The sequence below is a fragment of the Syngnathus typhle genome, linkage group LG15 (assembly GCF_033458585.1).
Source record: "Syngnathus typhle isolate RoL2023-S1 ecotype Sweden linkage group LG15, RoL_Styp_1.0, whole genome shotgun sequence".
Taxonomy (NCBI): Eukaryota; Metazoa; Chordata; class Actinopteri; order Syngnathiformes; family Syngnathidae; genus Syngnathus; species Syngnathus typhle.
In genome coordinates, this window is record NC_083752.1 from 6,892,816 (window position 1) to 6,919,068 (window position 26,253).

General features: G+C 46.0%; 4 protein-coding genes across 8 annotated transcripts in view; 1 reads left to right on the forward strand and 3 right to left on the reverse strand.

Moving 5' to 3' along the window:
• Window positions 1–448, reverse strand: part of LOC133168268 (cell adhesion molecule DSCAML1-like) — a 30,177-nt gene extending 29,729 nt beyond the window's left edge. For 2 of the 3 annotated variants that reach the window (XM_061299719.1, XM_061299721.1), the window contains exon 1: window positions 391–448. In XM_061299719.1, the coding sequence (XP_061155703.1) occupies window positions 391–433 (43 nt within the window). In that variant the 5' untranslated portion in view covers window positions 434–448. The remainder of the gene's footprint in view (window positions 1–390) is intronic. The other variant, XM_061299722.1, reaches the window with a different exon arrangement.
• Window positions 449–2,791: 2,343 nt separating this feature from the next.
• LOC133168265 (sodium channel subunit beta-4-like) lies at window positions 2,792–6,534 on the reverse strand. The gene is made up of 6 exons (XM_061299715.1): window positions 6,271–6,534; window positions 6,003–6,185; window positions 5,032–5,195; window positions 4,748–4,967; window positions 4,546–4,675; window positions 2,792–4,416 (listed from the first exon to the last, which is right to left on the reverse strand). The coding sequence occupies exons 2-6, from the start codon at window positions 6,091–6,093 to the stop codon at window positions 4,317–4,319; spliced, it is 705 nt and encodes a 234-aa protein (XP_061155699.1). The 5' UTR covers window positions 6,094–6,185; window positions 6,271–6,534; the 3' UTR covers window positions 2,792–4,316.
• A 737-nt stretch (window positions 6,535–7,271) lies between these two features.
• zgc:165604 (uncharacterized protein LOC792578 homolog) lies at window positions 7,272–10,187 on the forward strand. The gene is made up of 7 exons (XM_061299382.1): window positions 7,272–7,336; window positions 8,036–8,190; window positions 8,265–8,331; window positions 8,409–8,540; window positions 8,609–8,764; window positions 9,783–9,905; window positions 9,979–10,187. Exons 1-7 carry the CDS (start codon window positions 7,273–7,275, stop codon window positions 10,185–10,187), a joined length of 906 nt encoding a protein of 301 aa, XP_061155366.1. The 5' UTR covers window position 7,272.
• A 182-nt stretch (window positions 10,188–10,369) lies between these two features.
• Window positions 10,370–24,645, reverse strand: LOC133168110 (pecanex-like protein 3). 3 transcript variants are annotated; one of them, XM_061299380.1, is made up of 36 exons: window positions 24,268–24,645; window positions 22,978–23,138; window positions 22,650–22,858; window positions 22,469–22,568; window positions 22,353–22,392; window positions 22,164–22,259; window positions 20,364–22,061; window positions 20,010–20,124; window positions 19,725–19,894; window positions 19,469–19,526; window positions 19,220–19,361; window positions 18,981–19,138; window positions 18,762–18,915; window positions 18,645–18,677; window positions 18,381–18,552; window positions 18,185–18,295; window positions 17,978–18,069; window positions 17,775–17,884; window positions 17,562–17,667; window positions 17,390–17,482; window positions 17,143–17,293; window positions 16,584–16,728; window positions 16,182–16,359; window positions 16,004–16,112; window positions 15,797–15,926; window positions 15,563–15,621; window positions 15,273–15,488; window positions 14,893–15,146; window positions 14,242–14,472; window positions 14,057–14,160; window positions 13,825–13,972; window positions 13,529–13,759; window positions 13,144–13,418; window positions 12,905–13,074; window positions 12,283–12,689; window positions 10,370–12,192 (listed from the first exon to the last, which is right to left on the reverse strand). In XM_061299380.1, exons 2-36 carry the CDS (start codon window positions 23,128–23,130, stop codon window positions 12,040–12,042), a joined length of 6,771 nt encoding a protein of 2,256 aa, XP_061155364.1. In that variant the 5' UTR covers window positions 23,131–23,138; window positions 24,268–24,645; the 3' UTR covers window positions 10,370–12,039. The 3 variants fall into 3 exon arrangements, with proteins under 3 accessions (XP_061155364.1, XP_061155365.1, XP_061155363.1); XM_061299381.1 differs by having other exon boundaries at window positions 10,370–12,168; window positions 22,978–23,469; XM_061299379.1 differs by having other exon boundaries at window positions 22,978–23,469.
• Between the last annotated feature and the right edge of the window lie 1,608 nt (window positions 24,646–26,253).

Below are 26,253 nucleotides of genomic sequence, written 5' to 3' on the forward strand. Positions count from 1 at the left end.
TGAAAAACGTGCATGATTTGCATGTTTTCTACCTCTCGCTGTATTTGCACCTCATTCTCTCCATTCAGCCATTTTACATATTCATATCCCAACTGGTAATGCGAAAAACAATCCAGGCGTCACGGGCCCGAGCTCGAAAGCGCACATCTCGCACAAAAACACACTTTTTAGCCTCACTTTCTTAAAAAACATGCGCATTTGAGCCGTCCTTTGCATTTGTGTCTTAAAAATAAGCATGAATATTTCCTATTAATTAGACGACGCCTCAAAGCGGCAGCCTCGCATCACATTGCGAATGAATGCATTTACAATATTTTCGATCGATGGTCGCCCTTAGATCAACTTAGAAACTATCATACTCACTAAATGACAATATGGAATTTGTCTTACCTTCTTGGAGAGAGTACAGCAGGAGTAAAGTTACAAGCCACATGCCATAAATAGCAGGTATATTTTTGGGAGATATTTGCAATCCTGGCGAGCGTGAGGCGCAGGGGTTTATTTTTCCTAATTTTCTTCTTTTTTTTCTTTTTTGGGGGGCCAGGTGGGTCTCCGTGCTGGACTGGCGACTGTGTTCCCCGGAGGTCTCTCCAGCCCTGCCGCCCCACTAAGAATGGATGGGAAAGGAGAAGAGCCTCAGCCCCGCCCAAGTCCCTCCTCTCTTCGCGGGACTAACGCCGTGAACAAATCCAACATCCACCTTCCTCCAGTGGACGAGTGGTCCGGGGTCTGGCGGAGGGGATACATATGGGACTCGGCCGTCTTGGTCCATCCGTGACCCAAATTTAGGGTCTGGATTGCTTGGCACCCAGGGGAGCGCGCCCACCTGTGAGCGCAGGATGACCCTTTGCGCAATGTGGACCAGACAAGATGCGCAACACATTGGAATCGAAGCGCTATGGAACGAACGTTACCATGCGTGTGTGTTTTTTGGAATCTATTTCGAGTATCTGGACTTCTATTACATTGGTATCATATGTTTTCCTCTGCAAAAAGCAATGAGAATGGAGCGCAGCTGTGCGCTCAAGCATTGGTTGGGTGGATGGGGGGGGGGGGGGGGTTGTCTGTGACAGAAGGTACAGCAAAAATGTAGGTTTTTATAACATCTAAACACAAAATGGGAAAGTCTCTACAGTTTACTTAAATCTAAAAAAAAGAGGGGCTATAGATCAGATCCAGCTTATTAAATAATACATTTTAAATTGTACTGAAAACGAACAAGATGTAACAAAAAACATTTCATGAGGTGCAACGTAGGATTGTGTGCGTTATTGCTGCATGGTCGCATTTTATTTTTTAATTAAAAAAAATTCAAACGATGGTTTAACAATTTTCATAATGAAATTTCATTATGAAAATTGTTAAACTTAAAAACTCAAGTTACCAACCTTTAATTTTTTTAACCATTTTGCTAAGTTAATATTGTCACGATTCTATCTACAACCACCTATATTTCTCATCAGATACGCAGTGCGAAATGATTATAGTTCACGTAACTATAGTCTGAGATCTACTATTTGTGCTGATATGTCAACGATTAACGTGACAGAGCAGTTAACGCCCTTCCACTAGATGGCAGAATGTTCAATTGACTTCAAAAGTTCATGTTCAACAGGCAGGGGGCCTGTAATGTAAATTCCTGAGTAACGAGACAAGATATTTTGAGCGACATTGTAGTTTGCTGATGTGCCGAGTCTTTATTTTATTTTATTTTTTATTTTTTTTTTATTATTTTTTTTTAACTGCAAACCAGCTCAGTGACCTAGTGGTTAGAGTGTCCGCCCTGAGACTGGAAGGTTGTGGGTTCAAACCGCGGCCGGGTCATACCAAAGACTGTAAAAAAGACTGGACCCATTGCCTCCCTGCTTGGCACTCAGCATTAAGGGTTGGAATTGGGGGTTAGAAGGAGTGGAGCTCTTTACAAGCCCTAGGCTTCGTCTCCCTCCTTGCACAGTTATTGATATAATAATATGGGCTAAACAATAAACTAAAACTACCATAGTGTCTCAAAAATGGTTGGGAAAACCTCCAAGTTAAACTGTGTTGTGTACTCTCATAAACCGTTCTGCAACGCATCCAATAGCAGCTGATATCTGTGCAGAGATTTAACACACTGCTGACGCCTGCTGGTTGAATATAATAAAACATGCAGCCCGGTTTTAATGCACCCCCCCCCCCCCCCCCCAAAAAAAAGAATAATGCAACTTTGTTGTGCAAACTTAATGCAAACCGGTTGATGGCGTGTGCTTTGTTCAGAGTTGCACACAAGAGTGACTAACGTGTGATTAGTGGGATTGAGGCATAAGAAAAACTATCTTTATGTTAGCCAGCTATGCTAGGCTAGTAAAGGTTCCATCAGGTACAGCCTTAAAAATGTCAATCAAGTGCTACACAGTGCTAATTAGTCTGAGGTCCAGCCATTGTCTTTTTTGAGGTTCATTAAACAATTAACTCCACGCGCATTCTTGTAGTGACGTATTCCATAGTTATCATGTGTTACCTTTCTTACCTATAGGAAAAGGTTGCTTGAAGGATCATCAGGTTGCTACATTTTGTGACAAGCGCTGGTAAAGTTGCACTCGCGCTGAATTACTGCAGGTAATTGGAATATACCAAGTGTTTGCAACAAAGGGGGACAGGTTCAACCTGTTGTGTGTCTTGTATTGTGCTGTAGTTTGTTCCCCAAATGATTGACTTAAATTTGCAAGTTAGTCTTTTGAGGTAACGGTGGCAAAGCCGTAGATGTTGCTTTTGTTTAAGTGTACCCTGACAAAACAAGCAAGACAAGGCATATTTTGCTCCAAACTTTATTTCGTTCTTTCAGTACCAAACAGGTTCAGAGGTTAACGCCTAACATCTGTGGGCAAGCTAGAGGCGAATATTTGCGTGCAGCGATGGAGAATGATGGGGCAAGTCTGCACACTGCAGATTCTGATGATGGGGTCCGAGATGGTTCTTTTTGGATGTTCTCCTTTCTCCTTGCAACCCAACATCCTAATCCAGATAATAATAAATTGTATTGCTTGCGATATCATCACAGTGACTCAGAGGATCAGTGTTACAATTTTTTTTTTTTTTTTTACAGCCAGAGCATGCACTCATTTTGTAACTTGCATAGAACTGATGATCGTCACACTGCCCTCTCCATCAGAATATACATAAACAAACTGAACTACATTCAGAGGTCCATCACAATATCAACAAATATGGTTGTCAGTAATCTGGAATCATTTCAGAAAAAATGATTTCAATTTCCGTCAAACGGAATTCTTCATCAACCACTGGCGTATAATATCAACCTAGCCATCTGTTATTATAGTATTGCTAATAGCCAGCGGTTAAAGAATGGAGGCACAGTATAATTTGTATTCTAAAATAAATTAAAAAATCCCACTACAGGATGATGACGTAACACCCGTTGCCCATTCACACTTTAGTTGATCTCCTCCAGCATTTGTTTGCCTCACAATCCAGAGGTAATCTTTTCAAGGTGCAATTCTATAAATATAAAACGTAAATTGATTTCCTGATGTGTTGCTCATCTTGACACGCCGACTGGCAGAACACTGGTAACACACTACCCATATGAGAGCTAGTCACGTGGTCACGGAGGTACTTCGCAATTCACTGGGCAAAACATCTTTTTCGCTTTGCCATTCAAATAACTGTGGTAAAACATTTGCGTGGATTAATACAGTACAAATGAACCATGACTGGACACGGACAATGCATGGCCATAAAAATAGGATATGATTTTGTAGTATATGAGGTTTTATTAATTGACCTCGCAGAGCTAAAACTATTATTACTGTCAGTGGAATAGAATATATAACCCGCGTTGTATTTTGTTTTTGTTTTTTTTAAAGCGTTCTAAATGCAGACTCATGTCACATGCATGAATTGCATTAATTGTTTTTTATGAAAGCAGCAACACTGGTAGGACATTAAGAGGATTGTCGAGTTCAAGTGAGATGATCCCTACTTTTGTAATATTTGCATGTAATGTATCCATACTTTGCATTTATATTACATTTTACACTGACGCTAATGATGAGTAAAGCCCTGTTCAGCAAACCTGCTTGGAAAAATAAAAAGAGCGCTTTTGTATTGAAGGAAAAATGCGGAGAACTAATTCAATTTGACATAAAGGAGGGCTAAATATTGAACCTTGGTGTCTTTGGTTGAATCATACGTGTAAATCACGTTTGACAAAAGCATCTAAAATCTTTTCTCCTGTGCATAGCATGTACATTTGAAAATCAAAGCCAGGCAGGCACGAAAAGCACTCCTAAGGTTTCTAAAATGCATGCATGTCCTCATTTCTGTTTTGTAGGTTTGGGTTTTGAGTCTACTTTCGTTCCTGAGAGGCCGTTTTCTGTGTTGTCGATCCCTGATGAAGTTACAAGGCACTCCTTACTGCTCGACGGTTGGAGGAGGGAAGAAGGGGGTTGTTGGAGAAGAAGAACAGACATCAACAGCATCCCAAACAGCACCATCTCACCTCATCCAAATTGTGTTCATTATATGGAAGGAACATGAACTCACTTTTTCTCCTCAAGCTTGGATAGAACAAAGAGAGTGAAGTTCTTCAGCAGCATGAAGCCCATGAGCAGCGCAATAGCTCCGCCCACAGCGGAAGCTATGATGATCGTCAGCGTGTTGTCCACCTCCGTCACTGCGGAAAACACAGAAGTCACCGGCCGCAATATACATCAACGACGAGACCAGAGAAGATTGAGTCGCTCACGCTTGTCCACCACAACGAGCGTGAAGATGGCGCTGTGGTTCTTTAACTTTTCTTTGGGGTTGCGTCCAAAGCAAGTGTACTGGCCTCCATCCTCAAAGGTGATGTTCCACAACAAAATGGAAATGTTGTGGTTTTGATTCTTGCCCACAAATTCAAAGCGCTCTTTATGCATCTTCACTTTTGGCACCACCCCCTCTGACGGTATCACAGCATCACACACCTTGATGGGAAAAGAGGAAAGCCGTCAACCCACGCACAACTGGCCGCCATTTTGGAGGGCTTACCGTTTCCATGGTGCCATTGTTATTGAACTCCCATTTAAAGTAAAGGTTCTCAATGCCGATGCAGCTGGCGTATGAGCAGGGCAACATGACCGTGCTGCCATTGACGGCGTACAGGATAGGAATCTTGCCGACAATCATCTCCAAGGCCTGAGCAGGCTTCACAACTGAGGAGCGACACGTTAGCATTAGCCCACTTTCTTTCTAAATGCAGCACATGCGAGTCCGCCAGCGTTTCTCCACTTGTGTTTAATGCTTCCATCTAGTGTGTATTGTGGAAACTACATGCTGACACAGCATTGTGCACAACTCAAGGCACAGGTGCAATGACAGAGGGGGAAACAATGCGAAATCCAAACAAGCTGTCTTACGATGCAGTTCACAATTTGCTCATAATAACATCAAGGTCGAAATGAGGGAGAGCATCTTTGCAGCAAATGGGGGGGGGGAGTGAAGGAGGTCACATGTGTGAGAGACTGATATTGATTCCTTCACATCGCGCCCTCGCTATCGCAATTCCTCTTGTGCTATGGTGCATGGTGAGTTTGCAAAAATAGTAACAGTAAGGGTGAAGCGCGACTAACACCTCTCCTGTGTTTGTGACAATTACACCCGCCACACAAAATTCACAAGTCATAATCTGGTGTCAGAGTTGCTGTCACCTTGTTCTGACTATGGCGAGTAAAGCAGAACATTTGGAGCTGAAGTTTCAGAGATGTCACATGTTTTTTTAAATTTTATCCCATTAAGTGCCTGTATGAATAATGCAAAGCGAATTGAAAACAAATAAGAGCATCTTGTGCATTAACGCTGAATGATTTTTGATGCTCTCCAAATGCTTGAGTCAGTCTTGACCACATCCGTTCCTCACAACTTAACTCATTAAAAATCAATTTAGCGGAGAATCTCATTTTGAAGCATCAGCCGCCAAAGCAAAACGACAATATGGGAGTTGAAACAGTTGATGACATTACCAAGCAGTAGTGCGAGGACCAGGTTCAAGGTTGTGTGTGGATGGCCCAGCGTCAGGGCATCGACCCAGATCCCACGGACGTCCATGTCCATACAAGAATTTCACTCCGAAGCGTTTCAACAGCCAGATTTGCGACAATGTCCTTTCGCCACACTCAGCACTTTATTTGGCGTAATGGATGCTTCTGAAGAAAACACAAAACAATTGTAACTACCAATGAAACATCATACGGACGGAAAAGTTTCAGTGTCCTTCAAATATGAACCTACCTGCTTGTGTTTCCTCCGTGGCCCGGAGCGCGCGGCTCAGCGGCCAACTCTCACCGTGCTGCACCGTCAGGGTTCACTCAAGGAGAATCCGCCAGTCCGCATTCTCACTGCAGCTGCAGCGGCTGTTACATTGCAGGAGCGGCCAAGCTAGAGAGACAATTAGAGAGGAGAGGCAGCCGGACGGGAGGAGACGCTGCCAGTGGAGACCCCCAAAAGCAGCTGACTCCTCCTCCTTCTGCTCACCCCTCAGGCTATCTAGCAACTTTTGCCTGTCCTCTGCGCTGGCCACGTGCCACCATCACCTTCCCCCATATGCCTTCCCTCCCTCCCTCCCTCCCTCGGCCCCACTGCTGACTCGGGGTGTGTATGCGGGCACTTTTGTCAGAGTGTTTGTGATGAGCAGGGAAAAGTTCTGCAGTGCAGATTGGGCTTGTGTAATGCGGCCCCAGGGTCGATCCACACCGCACGGTGAGCGTCATTTCCCTGATGCTGCATGTCTGGGTTTGCTACGCCTCTTGTGGACCCCATCATAAACATGCAGTCTGGTATCGATCATGTATCCGATGCTCAAAAGGTCAAATTGTGCTCCGCCGTGATCCGGGCCGTGCAGCTTGCAAGTGCGTTGTTGTGACATAAGTGCTGCAGTCATTTTTCACAACGGGACAGCTCTTCTGCAATAAATGCATTCAATCATCAGCAAGGAAGACTCCTGCACTCTTCAGTGCAGGGCAGAATATAACTTTGGGTTTTTGTTCATACTTTTTTTTAACCAAGCATAGTAAGGATTTTTTTTTCCCAGATAAAAAAAATGTTCCCTGATGATGGCCCGTGGCCATAATGCTGCCTTTGTTTTCTCCACCAAGCTGACAATTAGAGGTGAAATGAAGCAGCGTTGCTCAATACATTAATCATGCATGCCTAGTTTTCATTTTTGGCACACGGGGTGGGGGTGGGGGGAGTGAAGAGAAACTCGCTCGTTTCTCACACTGCCTCCTGTCAGCCATGGGTGCACCGGGACGACACACGCTCTGGACCCTGTGCGTCTGCTTTGCGGCCCTTCAGACAAGTGAGTTCACTTCTCTTGTAATCCAACTTTATAGGCTCACTTTTGATTGCAGAGTGCATTGATTAAGTATTTTGCTGTATGTTTTTTTTTTCATCTTTACTACAGTATTTAATCAGAGATGCAAGAAAACTTTTGCTTTTACGTTGATTCCGAATATGCACTCATTTTTTCCTCGAGCACATCAGGTTTTCACAATATTAATAATAATAGAATGTAATAATTAGTAATATTTATGAATTGAGGGTAAGGTTCAGCAGCAGGTGGATTTTTCTCAAACACATGCACACACACACTGTAAAATCCTGTTCCTATTATTGTGGTGTTGTCACCTGACATAATTAAGTCCAAACCTTAGCATTAGCTTAGCAGTGGATAATATTATATGCTGCATGCACAAACAAATGTTTGAGAGCAAGTGGGTTGTTTTTCCACTCCGCCTGCAAATGGTTTTGGCTCCACGTCAGTGCTGTCGAGTTCAATTAAAAACTCACGCATGCAAACACACGCACACACACACACACGTACTCGCACACATAAATGGGTGAGAGTGAAAAGTTAGAAAGGTTTCTCACACCACTACGTTATCGTCATTATGAAGGCAATGAGGTACTATGATCCGTGTTGATCACTGACATCTAGCGCTTGTAACAAGCATTTTGCATAACAAGCAATTCTCCATTCATTCATTTCTTGCCTGAGATGCTTTGAGGGTGACCATGAGAGAATCCACGGTGGAAGTGGTCCGAGGGGATTACGTCATCCTGCCTTGCTCCTTCTTCACCTCCAGCCCCCTCTCCCGACTCAACATAATCTGGACCATGGCTCCCTTCTCCAGTCCGGAATCCCCCATTCAGGTCTACACACTTATTCTTAGTTTTCCTGGAAGAAATTGTGACATCATGATTCCAAGAGCAAGAATTCCTTACAGGTGATTGTGTATGACCACGGCCAGATTATAGAAGACCCCTCCCTCATCGGCAGGGTGGGCTTTACAGGTATAGGCATGATTTAGTTTTTTTAAAACAAGGATTAGACAAAGCAACTAAAAGAAGGTGACCCGCTTGTTTGGAAGGTATCCCATGGAGTGCAGACATCATGGTGAACGATACTCACGTGTCGGACGCTGGGATTTATCGCTGCATGGTCAACAACCCTCCAGAAACGGCAGATCCCGGCATAGGAGAACTCCAGCTCACTGTTTTAGGTATGTTTAGACACACATTTTTACTTCTCATGTCAATAACAATGTTAATCTGCTGATTGCGCCAACAGTGGCACCATCGCTGCCCGCGTGCCAGTGGGACGGCAACACAGACGCGGGGGGTAGCGTCACGTTGTCCTGCTCGGTTGCCGAGGGCATTCCCACTCCGGAGATCCACTGGGATAAACTCAACCCAGAGGAAATTTCACTTCCTATCAACATGGAGGGTTAGAATTTGATCTTTACTCCATACCAAATGAGTTCTTCTATTTAATGTCTGTGTCAGCAATTTAATGCCACCCTTGAATGGTAATTTTTTTTAGAGAAGAGAGCCCTTAGCCTTGAAGATGGGGGTGGTACAACTAAAATAAAATAAACACCATTTTACTTTTGTGGAAAATTGAGGCCACCAAAGTCACCACCTTCAGCCCAGAGAGTAAAAATGGCTATGTAGGAAATGTCAAAGAAAATTTATTCAATATTTTGCCAACCAATTGCCAATTAAAATGGGCATCATTTAAAAGCTAGCGTAGGCTAGGGTGACCATATTTTGATTTTCTGCTCAACCCGTTTTTGAGACACAGATATGATACTTAAAAACCCAAACAACATGCCGACATTATAAATAATAGCACCATCTTTCACAAAACGTTTTTTACCATCTTTTCAGTGTAATAATGTAAATAACAAATCAGTCGTGTCGCAAGGATATTATTTTAACAAATAAAGAAACTCACCTCATTATTTATATCATATTTAGATTTTTCCCTCGTTGTTTTCTTGTCCATTCTGTGTGCCCGGTGTTCTGGAATAAAGGACGTTAGTCAATTTTCCAGATAAACTTATTTTTCGGGTCCCTCCCAGTGTCTACGTCACACACACCTGTAACGGTGGTGTACCCCGCATGATATAAAAAAAGTCCTCTCAAACGTCATGCAAAACTTCAGTCAAATTAAACAAATGCTAATTGATCCCGCGGAAAAAAAAGGAATACCGCACATTTTCATGAATTTACTACACCCGACCGCGCGCCCGGATAGGGTGTAAATAAACAAGAAAACATATCCGGGCAAACCCTAACCCTAACGTTGCCCAGGTGAAATGGGTCAAATTCAATGCCATTTGTCCAATCCTATGGAAACATTGCCATCTAGCGGAAAGAAAGCGCAATTGTGGTCTTGAAAGCGCAACTTTGGCGTTGTCTGTATTGAATGCATTACTGAAAATGTATTGATTATTTCCCAGGCGAGCTGTCGGGTTCAGTCCAGATTGTCAATGTGTCCTCACAAACATCCGGCGTGTATCGTTGCTCCGCTTCCAACGTCCTTGGGACGGAGAACTGCTACGTCAACCTGTCCGTCTTCAGCGGTGACCACTTTTTTTTTTCTCCCTCTCGTAATCCAAAATCCATATACACTGATATGTTTTTGATAACTGGCAGCGGTGGCAGGGAATTCTTCAGGCATCCTGGAGGGGGTGCTGCTGACTTTGTCCATGAGCTTGATGCTGCTGGCCTTGGTGGTGCTCATGACGTGGCTTCATCGTACAGGCCAGGACGGCCGATGGAGGCTCTCCAAGGAGGAGGAGGATGAGGAGGGCTACAATGAGATCCGCTATACTCCATCCTTAATGAAGCGCTCCTTTGTGTAAGACATTTTCGTATGATGACATGCTGCTTTTTAAATAAATCCTACAAATCATGACTGTGCCATTTCATTCATTTGTGATTTTAAGAGAATTGTCACTAACACGAGGGAGAGAAGAGGCCTCAACATTCCAACTATACTTTGATTCTGGAGAAGGAAAAATAAAAAAACCTAGAGCACTCAAGCTGCAAACAAAGACACAAAAATCTTTAATTTAAATAGAAGGGAAAAAAATCACTTAAAAAACTGTACAGAACATTGAACATTGACTTAAATAAAGATTCCCCTGTGAGAAAAACTAAAATAATAAGAGATGAAGAGATGGGGTACAAATAAAAAAGGAAAGAAAGGGAAAAACAGAACTAAATCTTCCCAAATTGCACATTTCAAATGTGACGCTAAACGGACTTAGTGTCTTAAACAGAAAAAAACCCAGAATTTTCAATCATAATAAAATAGGTTTATATTTTTAAATATATATTTATATATGAAACATGCTGTACATAGTTGCAGAGATTAGGAAATCCCTTTTTATTTCAACTGACACCCGGCTCTGACCACCGTTTTGTGCTTTGCTTTCTCTGAGCAAAGTAAGGAAGAAAGAAAAGTTCAACTGGCTGCTGCGGTTTCATAAAAAGAAAAAAATGTTAAGACGGCTACTTGGGGATTTCAGTGGGAGAATGACACCCACCACCAATCTACTTTGAATTTGGGCGGCTTGCCACAGTTTGATCATTCTGCAGGGTCTTATTTTGTATTCTACTGCATTATCTGATCACTGAGGTCAATCCAGAGTGAGGCAGAGTGCAAGATGGGGAAGAAACCCAACACAGAGTGACTTCTTCGTGTACTTCCAGTTACACACACACACACACACACACGCAACCCCTGTTGAGATGACAAAATTGTAACACTGGTTTGAAGAAGGGATGACAAAACAAAAAACGCAAGTTGCCAATTTAACATCAGCACATGATACAAATGAATCCCAAATATGTAAGACCGTTTTCCTCCAATAAATATTTATCCTTTGTTTTCAGTTTTTGTCCTTTCGTTCCAACTAAAACGCTGGATTCAAGCAGTAGTAGTGGTGACTCTGTTAGCTAGTTAGTAGTAGCGGGGGTGGGGGGGGGGATGCAGAAGCAGTAGTCGAGTAGGAGCGACAAGGAAGCAGACCCCTTTGCCCCCTCCCATCCTCCTTATTGGATGCGATGCGGGCTGGCGGGTGTCTCCAATTGACTGGCGCGACACCGACGCCTCCATCTTCAAGTAAAGAAGAACAAAACTCCCCAAATAGAAAAAAAAAGAAAAAAGTTTGTGATCAACACAATTTCTCAGGCTGGACTCAGAGGTTGTAAACAAGCGGCCTGAGCACCCTGCGCCGGTCGGGGGAGGAGATGCACCATAAAAACCGTCGGCTGTTGAAATTTCAATTTTGTTCCTCTGGACTGAATACCGGCGAGAACTTCTGAGTTGGGAGGAAAAACTGAACAAGGCTTCTCGTGGTCTCCACACAGTCAAAGCAGGATCTTCCATGTTCCAGTTTATAAAAATAATTGTTGAGCAAAAGGAAAGAAAAAAGATCCTTGGAATTGCACTGGCCTTCCTGGCCTTTTAGCACACATACACTCACGTACACACACAAACACACACACATACACGCGCAGCGCATCTGAGCCTCACTAAGATGACTTTGGGAGTAGCGTCAGGAGTTGACGTGGAACGTGCTTTAAGACCGCATCGTGTTTTGTGAATCCATGTGGAATAAACATTGATATAATGAGTCTTGATGGGGGCGTGGGGGGTGCCGTCCAGTGTGCTGTTACCCAAAAGGGGGGAGGGTGGGGTGTCAATAATCAGCGCAGGTGCTCAAGTAAAGGCAACTCTGTGGATTGGTCAGGCGGCGTGGTGGTGTCTCCTGCTGGCAGCAGGCAGGATTCCACCGCCCGCGTCGCTCCCAGCGGATCTTGTGTGGGACTGGCCTCCTGTGGGGGGCCCGGGGGCAGCGGCTGATTTATATCACAAAGAGCAACAAATCAGCAGGTGACCTAATTCAAAATGAATTATTTAAGATAAGCAATTTTGTTAGTGGTCCTCACCTGCGTGCGTATGGTGTGGACGCTTGCTCCATCACCCTCCGCTGCCGCCGGACCGTTAAAGCCCTTTCTGCTGGAAAAACTCCACTTCCCAAAATGGCTCTCAAAGTGGAGCATGTTGCCCTGGGCGAGGCCAGCCCGCTGGCCCGTCCTGTGGCTTGAGTTGTCCAGGAAGCTGGCAGGGCAGATGCACTCGGGCACCGGCAGAGACGGCGGCGCCACGGAGCCGCTGAAGGAGAGTTGCGAGTTGGACAGTTGCTGACCCAGCAGGCCCTGGATGGAGGATGTGCGTTGGAGGGATGAGAGGAGGCCTGCTTCTATTCTGCCCTCTGATTGGCTGAGTAGAGCCAGTGGGAGTGGTTGGGGGTGGTGAGGCCAGTTTTGTGTTGGGCCGACTGGATTGTCCGTACCTGGTGGACAAAAACAACAATTACACCTTGAGCCTACCAAGTAAGTGCCTTTTTATCGTTGAACTAAAATGTATTCTATTTTTCGCTTTATTCATTCAGCCCAATCAATCATTTCATTGCTTTCTTGATTCTGTATTTTCTTACATCTTATTTATCTAGTGCTCATTATTTTCTGCTTCAGCTACTGAGGAGTTGGAGAAAGTAGAGCGTTTTACCCAATGAGGGCTGCATGGTGGTGATGTGAGGCTGGGGAAGGCCAGAGGCTGGTGTGCTCTGCGTGGTGTGGATGGCGACGTTGGTCGTGATGGAGGTGGAGCCGCCGCCGCAGTCCGAGTCCTCGATGTTTCCGCCGCTGTTGCAACCGGCGCCGCATCCTTTCTGCATCCTGGAGACAAGCCAACTTGTCACGCTCACAGCCATGGGAAGTCTTTGGGTCCAAAACAGTCTAGGGTACCTGTCCCAGCTATTGATGAGCCAGTTGTAGATGTTGTGGGGGCTGACAGGTCCCCCCCACACGGAGCGCAGCTGACCATGTCCACCGGCGTACGACGTGGTGAGGGGGGACACGTAGATGGGGTAGCCGATGGGCTGGTCGCACGACGAGTTGATCATATTCCTCAGGGCCTGTTTGGCGTTCTGAATGCTGCCGCGCTCTGGGTTGCGGTTGCGCAGGAAGACCAGCTCCTGCTGTTGCCCCGCCCACAGCCCACGCACGCACTCTCTGTTTACCTGTAGGGGGAGTACAAGGCTGGTCAGTAGTGTTAGTCTGAAAATATGCCTGAGCTGCGCTCCCACAATGGACATAAATGTAAGTACAGATTAGACAAAGGATGTACAACCTTGATGACCCGGAAGCTGAGGAACCTCTTGTTCAACATGATGATTTTGTACTCATCACTGCCGTCGTCCATGATATGACGCAGCGCCAAAAGTGATGGCATGTTGGCGAGGATGGCGCTGCGCCAAACGGGGTCGCCCTCGTGTGATATCAACATTTTCTCCTCGTTGGTGGTGATGGCGTCATATAGCACCGTGGGGTCTTCATACTCATCCGGGGATGTGAAGTGGTCCTGCGGTAGAGCACGACCAAATGTAAGCCTGTGAAGATGTTGCCTGGTGCTCAGTGAAGCGCTACCTGATGCAACTTGAGGGACATCCGCACTCCGGGCGCCACAACTCGATTCAACAGGTCCATATCTGCAAAGACCCACTCGTCCCGTGGAGACGTGATGCGAAAGTCTCCCTTGAAGAGCGCGTGGAGGCCGTAGAGGAATGGCTCCAAGCTGGCAAAATCAGAGCAGGTTGTGGACAGTTGCACTAGACAAGCATCAAAGCAACTTTAGTTCAGTCCGAGATGGAGCTCTCACCTTGCAGACATGCTGTGGGAGGCAGTGCCCAAGGCTCTTCTTCCAAGAATACACAATCCAAAGCATAGACTGACCAGAGGAGAATCTCTATCACTCGTCACAGGCTGCAACACAAAAGTAGAAATTAAAGCATCTCTAATAACATAATACAAGTGGTTGGACGTAAAGCCTGTGAAGAGACAAACCGTTTGCCGCCTGCTGTTGCAATATTGAATCCAGTCCACATAAATCATGCAGAAGGAGGAGGGTGTGATCCCGGAGGCCCTGTGGTCATAGTCCTCGTCGATGTTCAGGTTGAAGGTGGGGTCGCTGTCGACGTAGTTGGGTCCGAGACACGGCCGCAGTGCCTCCTGAATCGCCTCGTTAGCCAACCACTCCTCCAATTTAGGCGATCGGCTCACGTAGTAAATGATGCTCTGTTGGAGAAAACAAATATGAACCATCCAGAGATAAAATATTAGCACGTTAAAGTCAAACTTAAATAAGGAATGGATACATTGTTTGTTAATCTAAGATTTATCTTGTCAGTTGTGGAATCTGCTTGATCCAAGTATTTGTTGCCGACTTTATTGCACCTCGGGTCTTGAAATCAATGGAACCATAATGCCTTTTACTCCTCACGGAGAGTGGAATTAATTCAGTCCTAACTACTTTGCTAATCAAAACAGGAAGTAAACAAGCAAGGAAAGCCAAATTTGGGGTTGGACTACTTTGACAATAACAAACAGCAATCTTTGTTGGTCATATTTCAACGCGGCGTCCAATTATAACCTAAACCGGCTGGTTCAATTGTAATGAGACTCCACGGTCTCCCCTACACTTTCTGGACATCTCACCTTGACATAGTACGTGATGAGAATCTTGCGAAGGTCAAACACTTGCAGCATGGAGGCGGCGTTGTTGTCACTGATGCTGTAACCCTCCAGCACGTACTTGGTGGCCGCCACTTCCCAGGCGAGCCAGCGCTGTCCGAAGGCGGCGTTGAACGACAGCATGTGAGGCAGGTGACCCGGCTCGCAGCAGCAGCAGCCCTCGTCCTCCTCCACGCCTTCTGTGATGGCTTCGACTTCTCTCTGCTGACAGTAGGTGCCTGCAGGGAGTAGATGTAAAATGCATTAGGAGCTGAATCGAAATCCTGAGATGATCATTCAGAGTAACTATATAAACATATAACGTGTGGGAGGGGCAAAAGTAGGTCATTTTCTAAACTGCTGACCTCTAAACTCGAGACCCCTCAGCTGGAAGGTGACCAGGCCATTGCCGATCTCGATAATATGCACCAATGCGTTGAGGTAGTCTGAGGCGAGAATGAAGCAGTCGCCCGTGTTGTAGTTGCCCCAGCGTCCGAGCAGCAGATCTCCACACAGGCTGTGCTGCAGCGAACGTGTCAGGTGCTCGTAGAAAATGGAGTTCAGGTTGTTGTCGTCGGCACCTGGCAGGAAAACGAAAAATAATTACATATCCCTTCGATAATGTTAACACAAAGAGGGGGAGACATGATAATACCTGGATTACGGTCCAGCTGAGTGGCAAGTCTAGTGTTGGAGTGGTCAACTCGCTTGGTGCTAACAAGACAGAATTTGCACAAAAGTTGATTTTCAATCAATGCATTATTCAATGAATTAAAAAAATACATATATATTACAGGACTATTGAGAAAGTAAATGCTAGGTGGACCAAATTCAAGAGTTCTGTGCCACACATGAGTGAAATAAAGCTGCAGAGTTTCCAACCACATACTTGTAATCCCGCTCCCAGAATTTAACAGGCCTGGTGTATGAGGTGACAAACACAGCGCTGCCCAGGACTGGATTGAGAGGGGTTGAAAAGATGGCTGAAAAGATGGCTTGCACAAAGAGCACAGCAGAGTCTGCAGAGAAATTGAGTTAAGGGGCATCTGGTGAGGAAGTGCAACAATCATTTACGTGGGATCGGATTTAAGGATACGTGGTACCGCGAAGGGCTGGGCAAAGGCGTGGAAAGCCGAGCCCCACGTGATCTGCCAGGGCGCGATGTAAGTCAACACGAAGCGTAACTTATATAACAGGTCCCACATCTGAGAAACCAAACAAAAGGATGCGTTATTACTTCATTACATTTTCGGCTTTATGACGTGCAAACCGACCTTGCTGAAAAGAATGGACATGAAATAGTAGTCAATCAAGAAGGTCTCCGAGAAGTGCGGGTAGTCAAAGTGGAAGAAGAGCGTGGTGAAGCACAGCGTGACGTACTGCTGCGACGGGGCGCAGAAGGATGAACGCAGCAGCTTCATGCCGGCCACTGAGATGAAGAGCGCTCGGCTACTGGAAGACAAGTCAAGAGTACATGATGAGAAATTGTGCATTAAAAAAAATCCTCCGGATACATTCTTTCTAAAACCAGCAATGTTTTTCCAAGCCAATTAAATGAGGAGAACACGAGTTGATAATTACTGACGTCATTAAATTAATTTTGCCCTTCTTAGCATAACGTAGAGCAGTTGAGTAGCTCCAGCGACCACAGCCAAGGACGTCTTGTCGTGACTTACTAGATGTCCAGCTCTTTATGGTTCTGGCCAACGGCACGAGCTTCTGTCGTGAGGGAATTGAGCACCACCGCTGGGTAGATGAAGTACTTCTCCACACACTGAAGCCACGCATAAAGCTTCTCGAACCACATGAGCTGTGCAGCATCTGGCGAACAAACAGAAATAAATGCAAGGTGTGACACCCAGAGAGTTGATTTTTATCGGAGTGATTAAATCAGTTTGTGACATTCCAAGGTGCTCTCACATTGCCGGTGTTATTTTCACACTAACAAAAAAAACAACAACTGAAATCCAACCGAACAAGGTCTACTGCAACTTCTCAAAATGTCAAGCCAGTTCGACAGTAAGAAGAAAAATAACTGAATTTAGTACTGGCGCACTGTGAAAGTCGCAGGGAGCTGATGAGAGGTTAAATGCATTTCTCAACAGCACTTCAACTTGAGACCTTGCCGGTTTTTATTTAATCCTCAGTGATGCCTCTGGAGGGAGAAGCTGATAATGGCTCTTTCATTTTACAGTGACATGAGCTCGAGCGGATGAAGAGCAATGAGACGCTCACCTCGGACTTCGAACTGACTGTACTCTTTGGATCGGAGCACAGGGTGAGCCAGGCAGAACCATGGAAGCTGTTTGCGCAGCTGAGGCAAGAGATAGTGAGTAATAAAGCCGACAACTCCCGCCAGGATATATAAGACAAAGCTGAGCGCAGGCTGTGGGGGCAAAAAGCACAGAGAAGAATAAGTGAGTACTTGTCGGCAAATGGCGTGAAGAAAAGTGGCCGGATAATGGCTTTAACTTCTACTAACCTGTAGTGCAATGAAAACCGTGCTGGCACTGATGGCAAAAGTGATCACAGCCATGAGGGGACACATGACAAGGTCTGAATGAAGAATTTCTTTCTGCAAAGGGGAAAGACAAAATGCTTTTAAGTGAAGGACATTCTGAAATCAGACGTGTGGCGTTTAGGAAGATTTGTACCACAGAGTTGCGGAGCTTCTCTGGAAGAGGATCCTTGATCTCCACAGGGGGATCTTCTGGTGTGCGATTCTCCAGCTCGGGGAGTAATTTGGATCGGACCAATGACCTGAGCCGGGGGGGGAAAAAGGTGAGAGATGGATACAGAATTTAGATGCACAGTAGTAAAGTCTAGATCAAAGTCTAAATAATGACTCTCTGAAGCAAGATACCGACCAGAGGATGGTGGGATCGCTACTTTGGCGACTCAGGTGGTAGGACAAGGCGAGCAGCAGGCCGCAAAATACAGAGAAGAGTACTGGCACATGGGCGTCCCCCCACGGTGCCTTTTAGTGGGAAGAAAACACAGAATTGACCTCTGTTGCATCAGGTTTCAATGTTTAGACATGGTATTGAACAAGTATTCATGTTGCGCTTACATTTATGGCACCCAGACAAAATCCATACAGCAGAGCGGCCACCAGCACGCTGCGTATGAGGCTGAACAGAGACGAGAGTGGGCTGGTGGTGGCTGAGGAGAAAAGAGGAGTGAGAGTGGATCAATGCAGCCCAAACATGCAGTTCAAGCGACCCATCTAATAAAGCAAAATGAATACATGTTGAATGCTGAAGAGCCACGATCTTACCCGTTCCACCAAAAATGTGCATGTCGATCTGCTCCAACAGACACATGATAAAAGTATTGACCTGAGGTAGCAAGCCAAACAGGAAGATGACCGGAAAACACAAGGCCAAGACTGTGGGGGGGTAAAAAAAAAAAAAAAAAAAAAAGGATTTAACGGTGCTTCTTTTTAAATTTCAAAGTAAAGTGTTAAGATTTACCCAGGAGCATATCTCGGACACAAAGCAGGAAATGTGCGGAAAAGAACGTGACGCCATAGAGGGAGAATGGTTGCAGGCTGCCAGAACGGCCGGATAAATCAAAGATCCAGATCATCACGCAGCACAAGCAGAAGTAAACAGGCCGACTGTACACGATGATCCAGTTATGACCCTGTTTCACAACAAATAGGGAAGTAAATAAATCATAACAACCAGGTGACACGGAAAAAACCTGAAAGCGGGAGGGCAAACCCAATTACTCACATGCATGGGAGAGGCTGCGTCTGGTTGCACACTCTGAAAAAATAGTTTGAAGAAAATGATTGGCTTGCATACAGAAAATAAGATCTCGGTACATTTATTTCACAGAGATTCGCATACCTTCAATAAGGAGTATTGGCAACTTGCAATGACCAGGCAGAATTGGAAGACCCAGATGTCCCTGAAAAAGCCCTGGAGCAACAGTTGGAAGCCCAGGAAGGCCACCAGACTGGCCAGCACCACAGCAAACACGTTTTCTCCCACACGGCGGTTCCTGATGACAGGATCGGGTTTCGTTTTGAAATATTGCATCACGTTGATTCACGTGCAAAGCCTTACCTGTCCAACAAGGCCAGAAGCGCTAAGCGATCATAACGGACCCTGAGCCACTTCCCAGGCAGAACCCAAAAGCGATAATACTGTTTGGGTTTAGCCTTCTCCTCAATCATCAGCGTGTTCTCTTGGGACTCCTGCAGAGACTCGTGATCCAGGTCGAACTGGAGACAGGTTGAGAAGCAGATCATGAGTCCTAGGGGACGCTTATACTGAAGGAAAATCAAGAAGAAAAGAAAGTTCACCTCAGGCATTTCCAATGGAACCCTGCGCACCTGCATGCCCTGCAGGACCACTGGTCTGGGCTGCAGCATGGAAAGGACTGGTGCTCCTTCTTGGACCTCAGTGGAGGTGAAGCTTGAGGACTGGGACTGCCTCTCCCTTTCTCTGCAAGCAAAACATGAAATTGTATTATTTTCATTATTATTTGCGCTGTTCCTTCACAGTAAGTAAAGCTTGAATACAAATAAATGATAATAAGCCTTGTAACTCACTGAACTGGATCTTCATAACCTCCTCCAGCAGGTCCAAATGTGTAGGACCTTTTCACTCCTGGCACACATCAGAAAGAATGATGAGAGGGGGGAAAAAAGGCAATTTCCCGCTGCTTTGATTCTGAAATGGCTTCTATCTTCCAATTTAACCGACAGACACGAAAGTTGCATTGATCTTCACATCCATCTCCACACACGACAGGAACAAAGCGGTTGGCGCCGAAAACGTCTCGTTGCTCGAAAGCCACCGACTCACCGCTCTCGTCAAAAAAGTAGTGTACGGCTCCCTCTGATGTGTCGTCGAAGGTGGAGGCCTCGTGGATGCCGCTGCGAGGGAGCAGAATTGACGAAGCAAACTGTAAGGCGGACGGGAGGGTGCGGGTCCGCGAGTGGGAGGAGGTCCGAGCCCTTTGGAGGTCCTGCAGACTAACGGTTTAAAGACAGACATAAGCAGCCTTCAATGATAAGACTTTGCTAAGCATCAGTAACATCTTGCAAATAAATTAGCCCACCCCCTCTGGGTTTGCCGAGTGGGACTGACCTAGGAGGTGATCCCATGGTGGAGGGTGGAGGTGTCGGGTTGGTTCCTGCATTGTGTCTCCTGCGGATGGCTTGGGTCCTCTTCACACTGCTGACTGAGTCGTTCTTGCCATTATCTGGAGACAGAGCTTAAAAGTTTCACTTTGTCAACGTCTACACAGAATACGTGACGTGATTCCTTCAAAAGAACTCATACTGAAGTTGTATGGCACCAAAACGCAGGCGCTGATGCGGGCTCGGATGTTCCAAAACAAAAAAAACACAAAACAGTTTGGTGCAAACTAAGAAAGATAGACATTTTGAAACTATATATGTCTCTCCTGAAAACAAACAAGGGGCACAAACATGAGCTCACCTCCCCCTACCGCCCCCTCTTCGGTCAACTCTCCTGCTCGCCAGGCCATCTGGTTGCCGGTCCAAGATCCTCCGAGGGAATCCAGCCGATGAGGATGAGACACCGGAAAGCAATCGATGTGGATGGTGCGAGCTTCCAAGTCCGACTTGGAGACAGTGAGGGTGCGAGGTGCAGGGGTGGAAGTTGAGGGCATGGTCTGCAGAGCAGCAGGCGGACCCGCTGTGCTGTTCTGACTTGAACCTGCCCCATCCATACTCAGAACCCTGGCGTGTGTCTTAGCGCTGGCTGTGCTCGAAGAGCGCTGAGCGGCACGTGAATGCGAGGGGCCGGCCGGTTCGGCCAAATCCCTTTCCCGCGGAGTAGGAGGCTGAGAAGCCGGGGGGAGCTGTAACGCGGCGCCAGCGTTAGCGAGTTCCGGGGAGTAGCAGGAGGTAGAGGAACTGGAGTCTTCATCTGAGCTGTAGCGCCGCTGAGAACCCAGACTGGATGCCGCGCTCATGTCGCTGCCGTCGTCCTCATCGCTGGAATCCTCAAAGAGACTTTCGCTGTAGGCCTTGGCACCGAGCTTGTTGCGCACCGGGATGTAATCTCTGTGTTGCCGATGATTGTGATGACGCCTGTACGAGCCGCAGTCAAAACTGTTACTTCCCGCCCCGGCTCGCCTTCGCGGAGCTTTCCGCCGGCCCGGCTTGTGGCCCACACTACTGCCGCTGGCCCGCAGCAGCTTCAAGTCTTTGGGTCGCACGACCTGCTGGGCGGCTTGATCGGACAGCAGGAACGGGGTTGACGATATGGGCAGAGAGGGCTCGGAGCACACTGAGCCCAGGGCCAGCCCTGAGGGCACTGAAGTGGCCTGCCGAGGCGGAGGGAGGGGGGGGACTGGGGCGGCTCTGTCCAAATCGCAAATGTCAGAGTGGCCGCTACTTGAGGGGGAAGAGTTGTGGAACGCGGGGGCTTGTGCAATCATATCAGACGGTAAATCGTCTCCTTCGACGAGTGTCCGGTCCAGCGCCTGACTGGGGGAGATATCTTTGCGGGGGGAACGCAATAACACGCTGTCCGACAGGTTATCCGTATCGCTGTCATCCTGTCCTGCTGGGACGCCTGCGGCTGTGGTGACCTTGGCGCCCGTCGTTGGCACCGGAGTAGACGCCGGTCCATCTGCGAGCTTGGGTTGGCTGAAAGATGGACTTTCAAGCTGAGTGGAGTCCGTCTTTTCGCTGCGGTAGCTGCTAACGGTGCTCAGCGTCTCGCGATCGGTGGCGCCACCGCCACCGCTGAAACAGCTGTCCGTAGATCCGGCAGCTAATGCCACCCCGCTACGACAACCGGGGTACTCGGTCCCAGGTACAAACACCACCGGGTCCAGGCCCAACCCTAAGAGATTTTCGCTCAACTCTTCACTCAAGCTACTCTTTATAAGGGGACTCAGCGGGGTATCTCCAAGACTCCCAGACTCAGCAGACGGCCCGAGCGGAGAATAAGCTAACCCATTGTCCTCCGGGATCTTTTGAGGCACCTCTACTTGCTGCAATGGCTCTTTCTCTCCTCCATCTTCTTGACTGGAAGGTGAAGGGGGTACGGAGAGATATTCTCCCGGTTCTCCAAATCCAGATGCCAGCCCGGAGAGTCCAATGAGACCTGGGAAATTACCTCCCAGAGCAGCAGCAATGCAGGACTGGACCATGCTCGGACCCCCTGTACAGGGACAGCGGTGAAAATAAGATAGAAACATTGCTCCTGCTGGGTCTTACGTGAGGAGCATAAACAGGGTGCTGTCTGATGCATGAGCAGACTTACTGATGGTGTCCTGAGAGCCTTGACGCAGCATTTCACGATGAGCAGAAGTCACAATCACATTATTGCTTCCCTGTTCTCGCATTAACTCCTTGATATCTGAGGTAAACAAAGAATGGTTGATATCACCAGAATTTCCACGTTAAGTTCAGTACGGGTCTTATTGGATGGAAAAGTCAAACACATGCTAACCTTTTGTTCCCCCTGAATCCTCAAGTTGGGGCAAGAACTCCTGGATAATAAAAAGAATGATATGAATATCAAATAGAAGCCTTTTGGACCAAAGCTAAATTGTTGATGCTCCTTACAGACACTTGGTTGAGTCCAAACAGCGAGTGCTGGGAGCTGCATCGCACCGGAGGCGTCGAGTTGACCTTCCGAAACACAGTCATCTCCACACCAGCATCCCTGAAGACAATTCAAAGGGTTTGGTTGAAGGATTTCACGCCACCTCCCTTTTTCTAAAAAAAAAAAACCACACGCACGCACCTGGCATGACTCCCATCATGGCCCCCTGAACCTTCGTCCCCATCTTCTGTCCTTGGAACGTCAGGCGTGAGCGAGGCCTGTTTCTTCTCGATAATCTCCCCGAGGTCAAACATGGCGTGCAGCCGGTAGTTAACCACTTTGATGGTGGTGAAAAAGATGGCCACCGCAGCGGAGTACAAGCCTGCAATCACCAAGCTGGCGGGGAAAGCCTGTGAGGTAAAAGAACATGAAACAAATTATACACACACACGATAAATTAATGTTTAACAGTGAACAAACTGCAAACTTAATTAAAAAAAATTGTGAGTTTCAGCTGAAACATGCTCACCATGTACAGCAGAAAGGGGAATGCGAGCAGAAATATCCACAAGTAGAGATGGAAGCAGTTGGAGAAAGTGCTCTGATGGGGGTCCACATACCACCCTCCGGTGAGCGAGGCCCACACGCCTTGTCGTAATATCTGAAGCGCCTGCGAGCCCATCTCTCCACCTTCAGGGGGAACCCACAGATGAAAGAGCCGCTCCAACACGGTCGCTGAGAAAACTGTGGGGTTGGAGCCACAGTGTCCTGTGTCTATGATGGAACGTCCATTGGAGATGGCCAACCAAGCGAGAGTTTCTCATGGGGAACAACACTTCTGAATCCTGGATGACTGATCAATTCAGTTAAGGTCAGGAGTCTTTGCACATCCTGCCACCATTGCGTGCCCTGTCCTCGCACAGATGATGCCACGCGACTCGAGCCTAATCCTTGAAGGGAATTCAAGTGAGTGACTTTGTAGTACATTGGCAACCCAGCGAGAATGAGGGAAAACACTCATCTGGAAGAGAGATCACAGAAATTGATGGGAAAAATAAACTGAGTGAAGTGCCCGCAAGGACTAAAAATACAACATCAGATTAAAAGACGATTTGACTCAGGATACACAACTCACAAAGTTTCCAGTGTCAACATATTCGGATGTATAATAATGCATTATATTTATATAGTGCTTTTCTTGATACTAAAAGTTTATAACGACCCTGAGAGGCGATTTTTATACCGCACCTCTAAATTGTAAAATCATCTTTCATTAGGATGTGTGATGGATGTACTTGTACATCACTACAAACTACAGTTATAACCCACGATGCAGTTTAACACGTGACTGGAAGAATTGAAAACGGAGTGTTTTAAAAATAATATCTCAAGTCTGAGGGCCTATTATAGTGTTCTGCCATCTAGATGACATTTTCCAAGAGGCACTAGCAGGCTAACAAACAGTTTCGCCTAGCTTGTAACTATGTTATTATCGGGACAAACTGAAGCCGATCGAAGCACCAACACCTGCTATCATCGTGGCGTGTGTGTACACATAATCGATCGCTACAGCAAACACAATCACAAACGCTGACATTCGATGTTAAACATCAGATGATTTAATATAGAAACCGGCTAATGCTAGGCCTGAACTAGCTGCAATGCAATCTGCTCGCTGTCACTCTCGTTAGCAGGGTAAACAACAAGGAGTCGTAAAAACATGAGCAAGACATAAACGTGCAATGTTGCAAATGTTAACGTGAGCTGACTTTATCTTGACAGAAGGTAAAATGATGCTCGTAGTTGAAAAGCTACTCACATTTGAATCCCAGCACACCGTACACTTAGCTTTAGCCGTCCAGCTTGCCTCATATCCTTCTTCCGCATCCAGTCTTCGCAAAAATCTCAGATTTCCTTCGCAGGATGCGAGCGAGCAATGTCAGAAAAATAAGAAGTAAAATATAGACAGACTTTTTCCCACTGACGAAGGGCTAATTTATCATTTCGCGAGGGTCCCTGGTTTTCTTTGACATTTTAGAGGGACGGACAAGCCTCGATCTGGAGCCCCATTCATGGTGAACGTCAAGCAGTTTTTTTTTTTTACGAGAACAGGAAGTGTGTTGAAATGTTTCCGAGAAAAAAAGGCTAACTGTAGCTGCTAAGGTGCTAGCCAACAACTAGTTGGCTCACACGCGCGCGCGCACGCACGCTCAAGTGAGTAATCGTCAAGATATTCCCATGACGCTGATTGGTCACATCCAATGACGTCACCAGACGGGGCATACGCCAGATAATTAGGAACAGCGTCGCAGGCGTCTCGCCCTCTTTACACCAGTTTACCAAGCATATTGAGTTCAGTAATCTTTCTTGCACAAATTCATCCATTTATTCTATTCATTGACTAATTAAATCATTGATTTATTTATTGTGGATAATAAAAAATAGTAAAATGAACAATTTAGAGGTTAGTTTAGCAGTGTTTTTCCAGAAGCCAGCCAATATAGGTTCCCACCAGGTCCTTGCGTCTTCCAAACAGTCTCCCGGATGTACAACGAGCTTCAGAAAGAGGGGGAAAAAATGCCACAGGGCCAAGTCGTATGAGTAAGGAGGTAGCTTCTGTAAAGTGATGCTCTTCTTGGCCAGGAACTGCCAGATGCTCAGGGCATTGTGAGCAGATATGTTGTTCTGGTAAAGGTTACAGCATACCTTTCCCTTGGCAAAATCTTCATCGCTTCTTTGCTGGTAGTAGCTGTCTTCATTCTACAATTCTTTGTCTTTTCAGCAGGGGGTAGTCAAACATCATCGAACCCATCACTGCATCCGAGGACAGAGTTTACCCTCACAATCATTAAATCTGTTGAAGTCTGTGCATGTGAGAAAACAGGACTGATAAATTATCACAATGTTGGAAACATTTGGCATCTTGACATGCTACTACTTTGTTTAAAAATATTCTGGTATTTTGGTTCAACTCTGTTCCTTCATGCAGTTTTTCCTCAACCCTCCATGGTCAATTCAAATCCGCATTGCAAAATACACTCTCCACGGCAGCCCCAACTCTGATCTGTATTTTCATTCGGAAATAACAACAACAGAAACCCAAACACTTCAATTGATTCTAAGTGTTGAACATCAGCGCCTCACCAAGCCCTGCTGACATGTCGCCTGAGGAGAAGCAAGCAGAGAGCGAAGCCACGATGATGAAACTCAACTGCAAGAGACATTTGGAAACCAATATCATGACCTACTACTACTACTTGTAACAAAGACTGTTCCTCCGTGTAAAAACACCATCACCTTGTCTTTCGTGTGTAAAACGACACCAGTGTAAATTTATTGAATGTATTTATTCTCGGTAAGAATAGTGCAACCATTGAGTAAAGTTAAAATTCATCAGCATGTATTGTGAGAATCAGCAGTGTTTACACGATTAATGCATTGATTAAAATTATTAGCTTGATTTAATTCAATCGTAAATCACATTTGCCCTGATCCTAAAATTATGCGGAGCTAAAAATTCTATATTTTAGTCCAACGCATCCCTCAATAAAATGTTGTCCAAGAAGCAGCACACAACACAAGTGTGTACAAATTATATCATCGTGTATTTTTTTTTTTTTGTATCTTTATGCACGTTCTGTACACATATAGAGATCCATTTCACATGAACACTATACAATAGCAATGAGTGAGGGATGGAATATTTTACGAGCACAGAGCTGCTCATGTCGAATGGCACTTTTCATACAAAAAAAAAGTAACAGGGGATCACAGAGCATGAATAAAAAGTCAATGTAGACAGAAC

What these genes read in the sequence shown, in the direction of transcription:
- LOC133168265 (XM_061299715.1), bottom strand. Translation starts at nt 6,093, where the DNA reads ATGGACATGGACGTCCGTGGGATCTGGGTCGATGCCCTGACGCTGGGC. An exon ending in ACAATGGCACCATGGAAACG is followed by an intron (nt 4,968 to 5,031) that starts GTAAGCCCTCCA and finishes TTTCCCATCAAG; the next exon opens with GTGTGTGATGCTGTGATACC. An exon ending in GCTCGTTGTGGTGGACAAGC is followed by an intron (nt 4,676 to 4,747) that starts GTGAGCGACTCA and finishes TGTTTTCCGCAG; the next exon opens with TGACGGAGGTGGACAACACG.
- zgc:165604 (XM_061299382.1), top strand. Translation starts at nt 7,273, where the DNA reads ATGGGTGCACCGGGACGACACACGCTCTGGACCCTGTGCGTCTGCTTT. An exon ending in GTCCGGAATCCCCCATTCAG is followed by an intron (nt 8,191 to 8,264) that starts GTCTACACACTT and finishes AATTCCTTACAG; the next exon opens with GTGATTGTGTATGACCACGG. An exon ending in CGGCAGGGTGGGCTTTACAG is followed by an intron (nt 8,332 to 8,408) that starts GTATAGGCATGA and finishes CTTGTTTGGAAG; the next exon opens with GTATCCCATGGAGTGCAGAC.
- LOC133168110 (XM_061299380.1), bottom strand. Translation starts at nt 23,130, where the DNA reads ATGGGCTCGCAGGCGCTTCAGATATTACGACAAGGCGTGTGGGCCTCG. An exon ending in GCCAATACTCCTTATTGAAG is followed by an intron (nt 18,678 to 18,761) that starts GTATGCGAATCT and finishes CTATTTTTTCAG; the next exon opens with AGTGTGCAACCAGACGCAGC. An exon ending in CTCATCAATAGCTGGGACAG is followed by an intron (nt 13,075 to 13,143) that starts GTACCCTAGACT and finishes GCTTGTCTCCAG; the next exon opens with GATGCAGAAAGGATGCGGCG.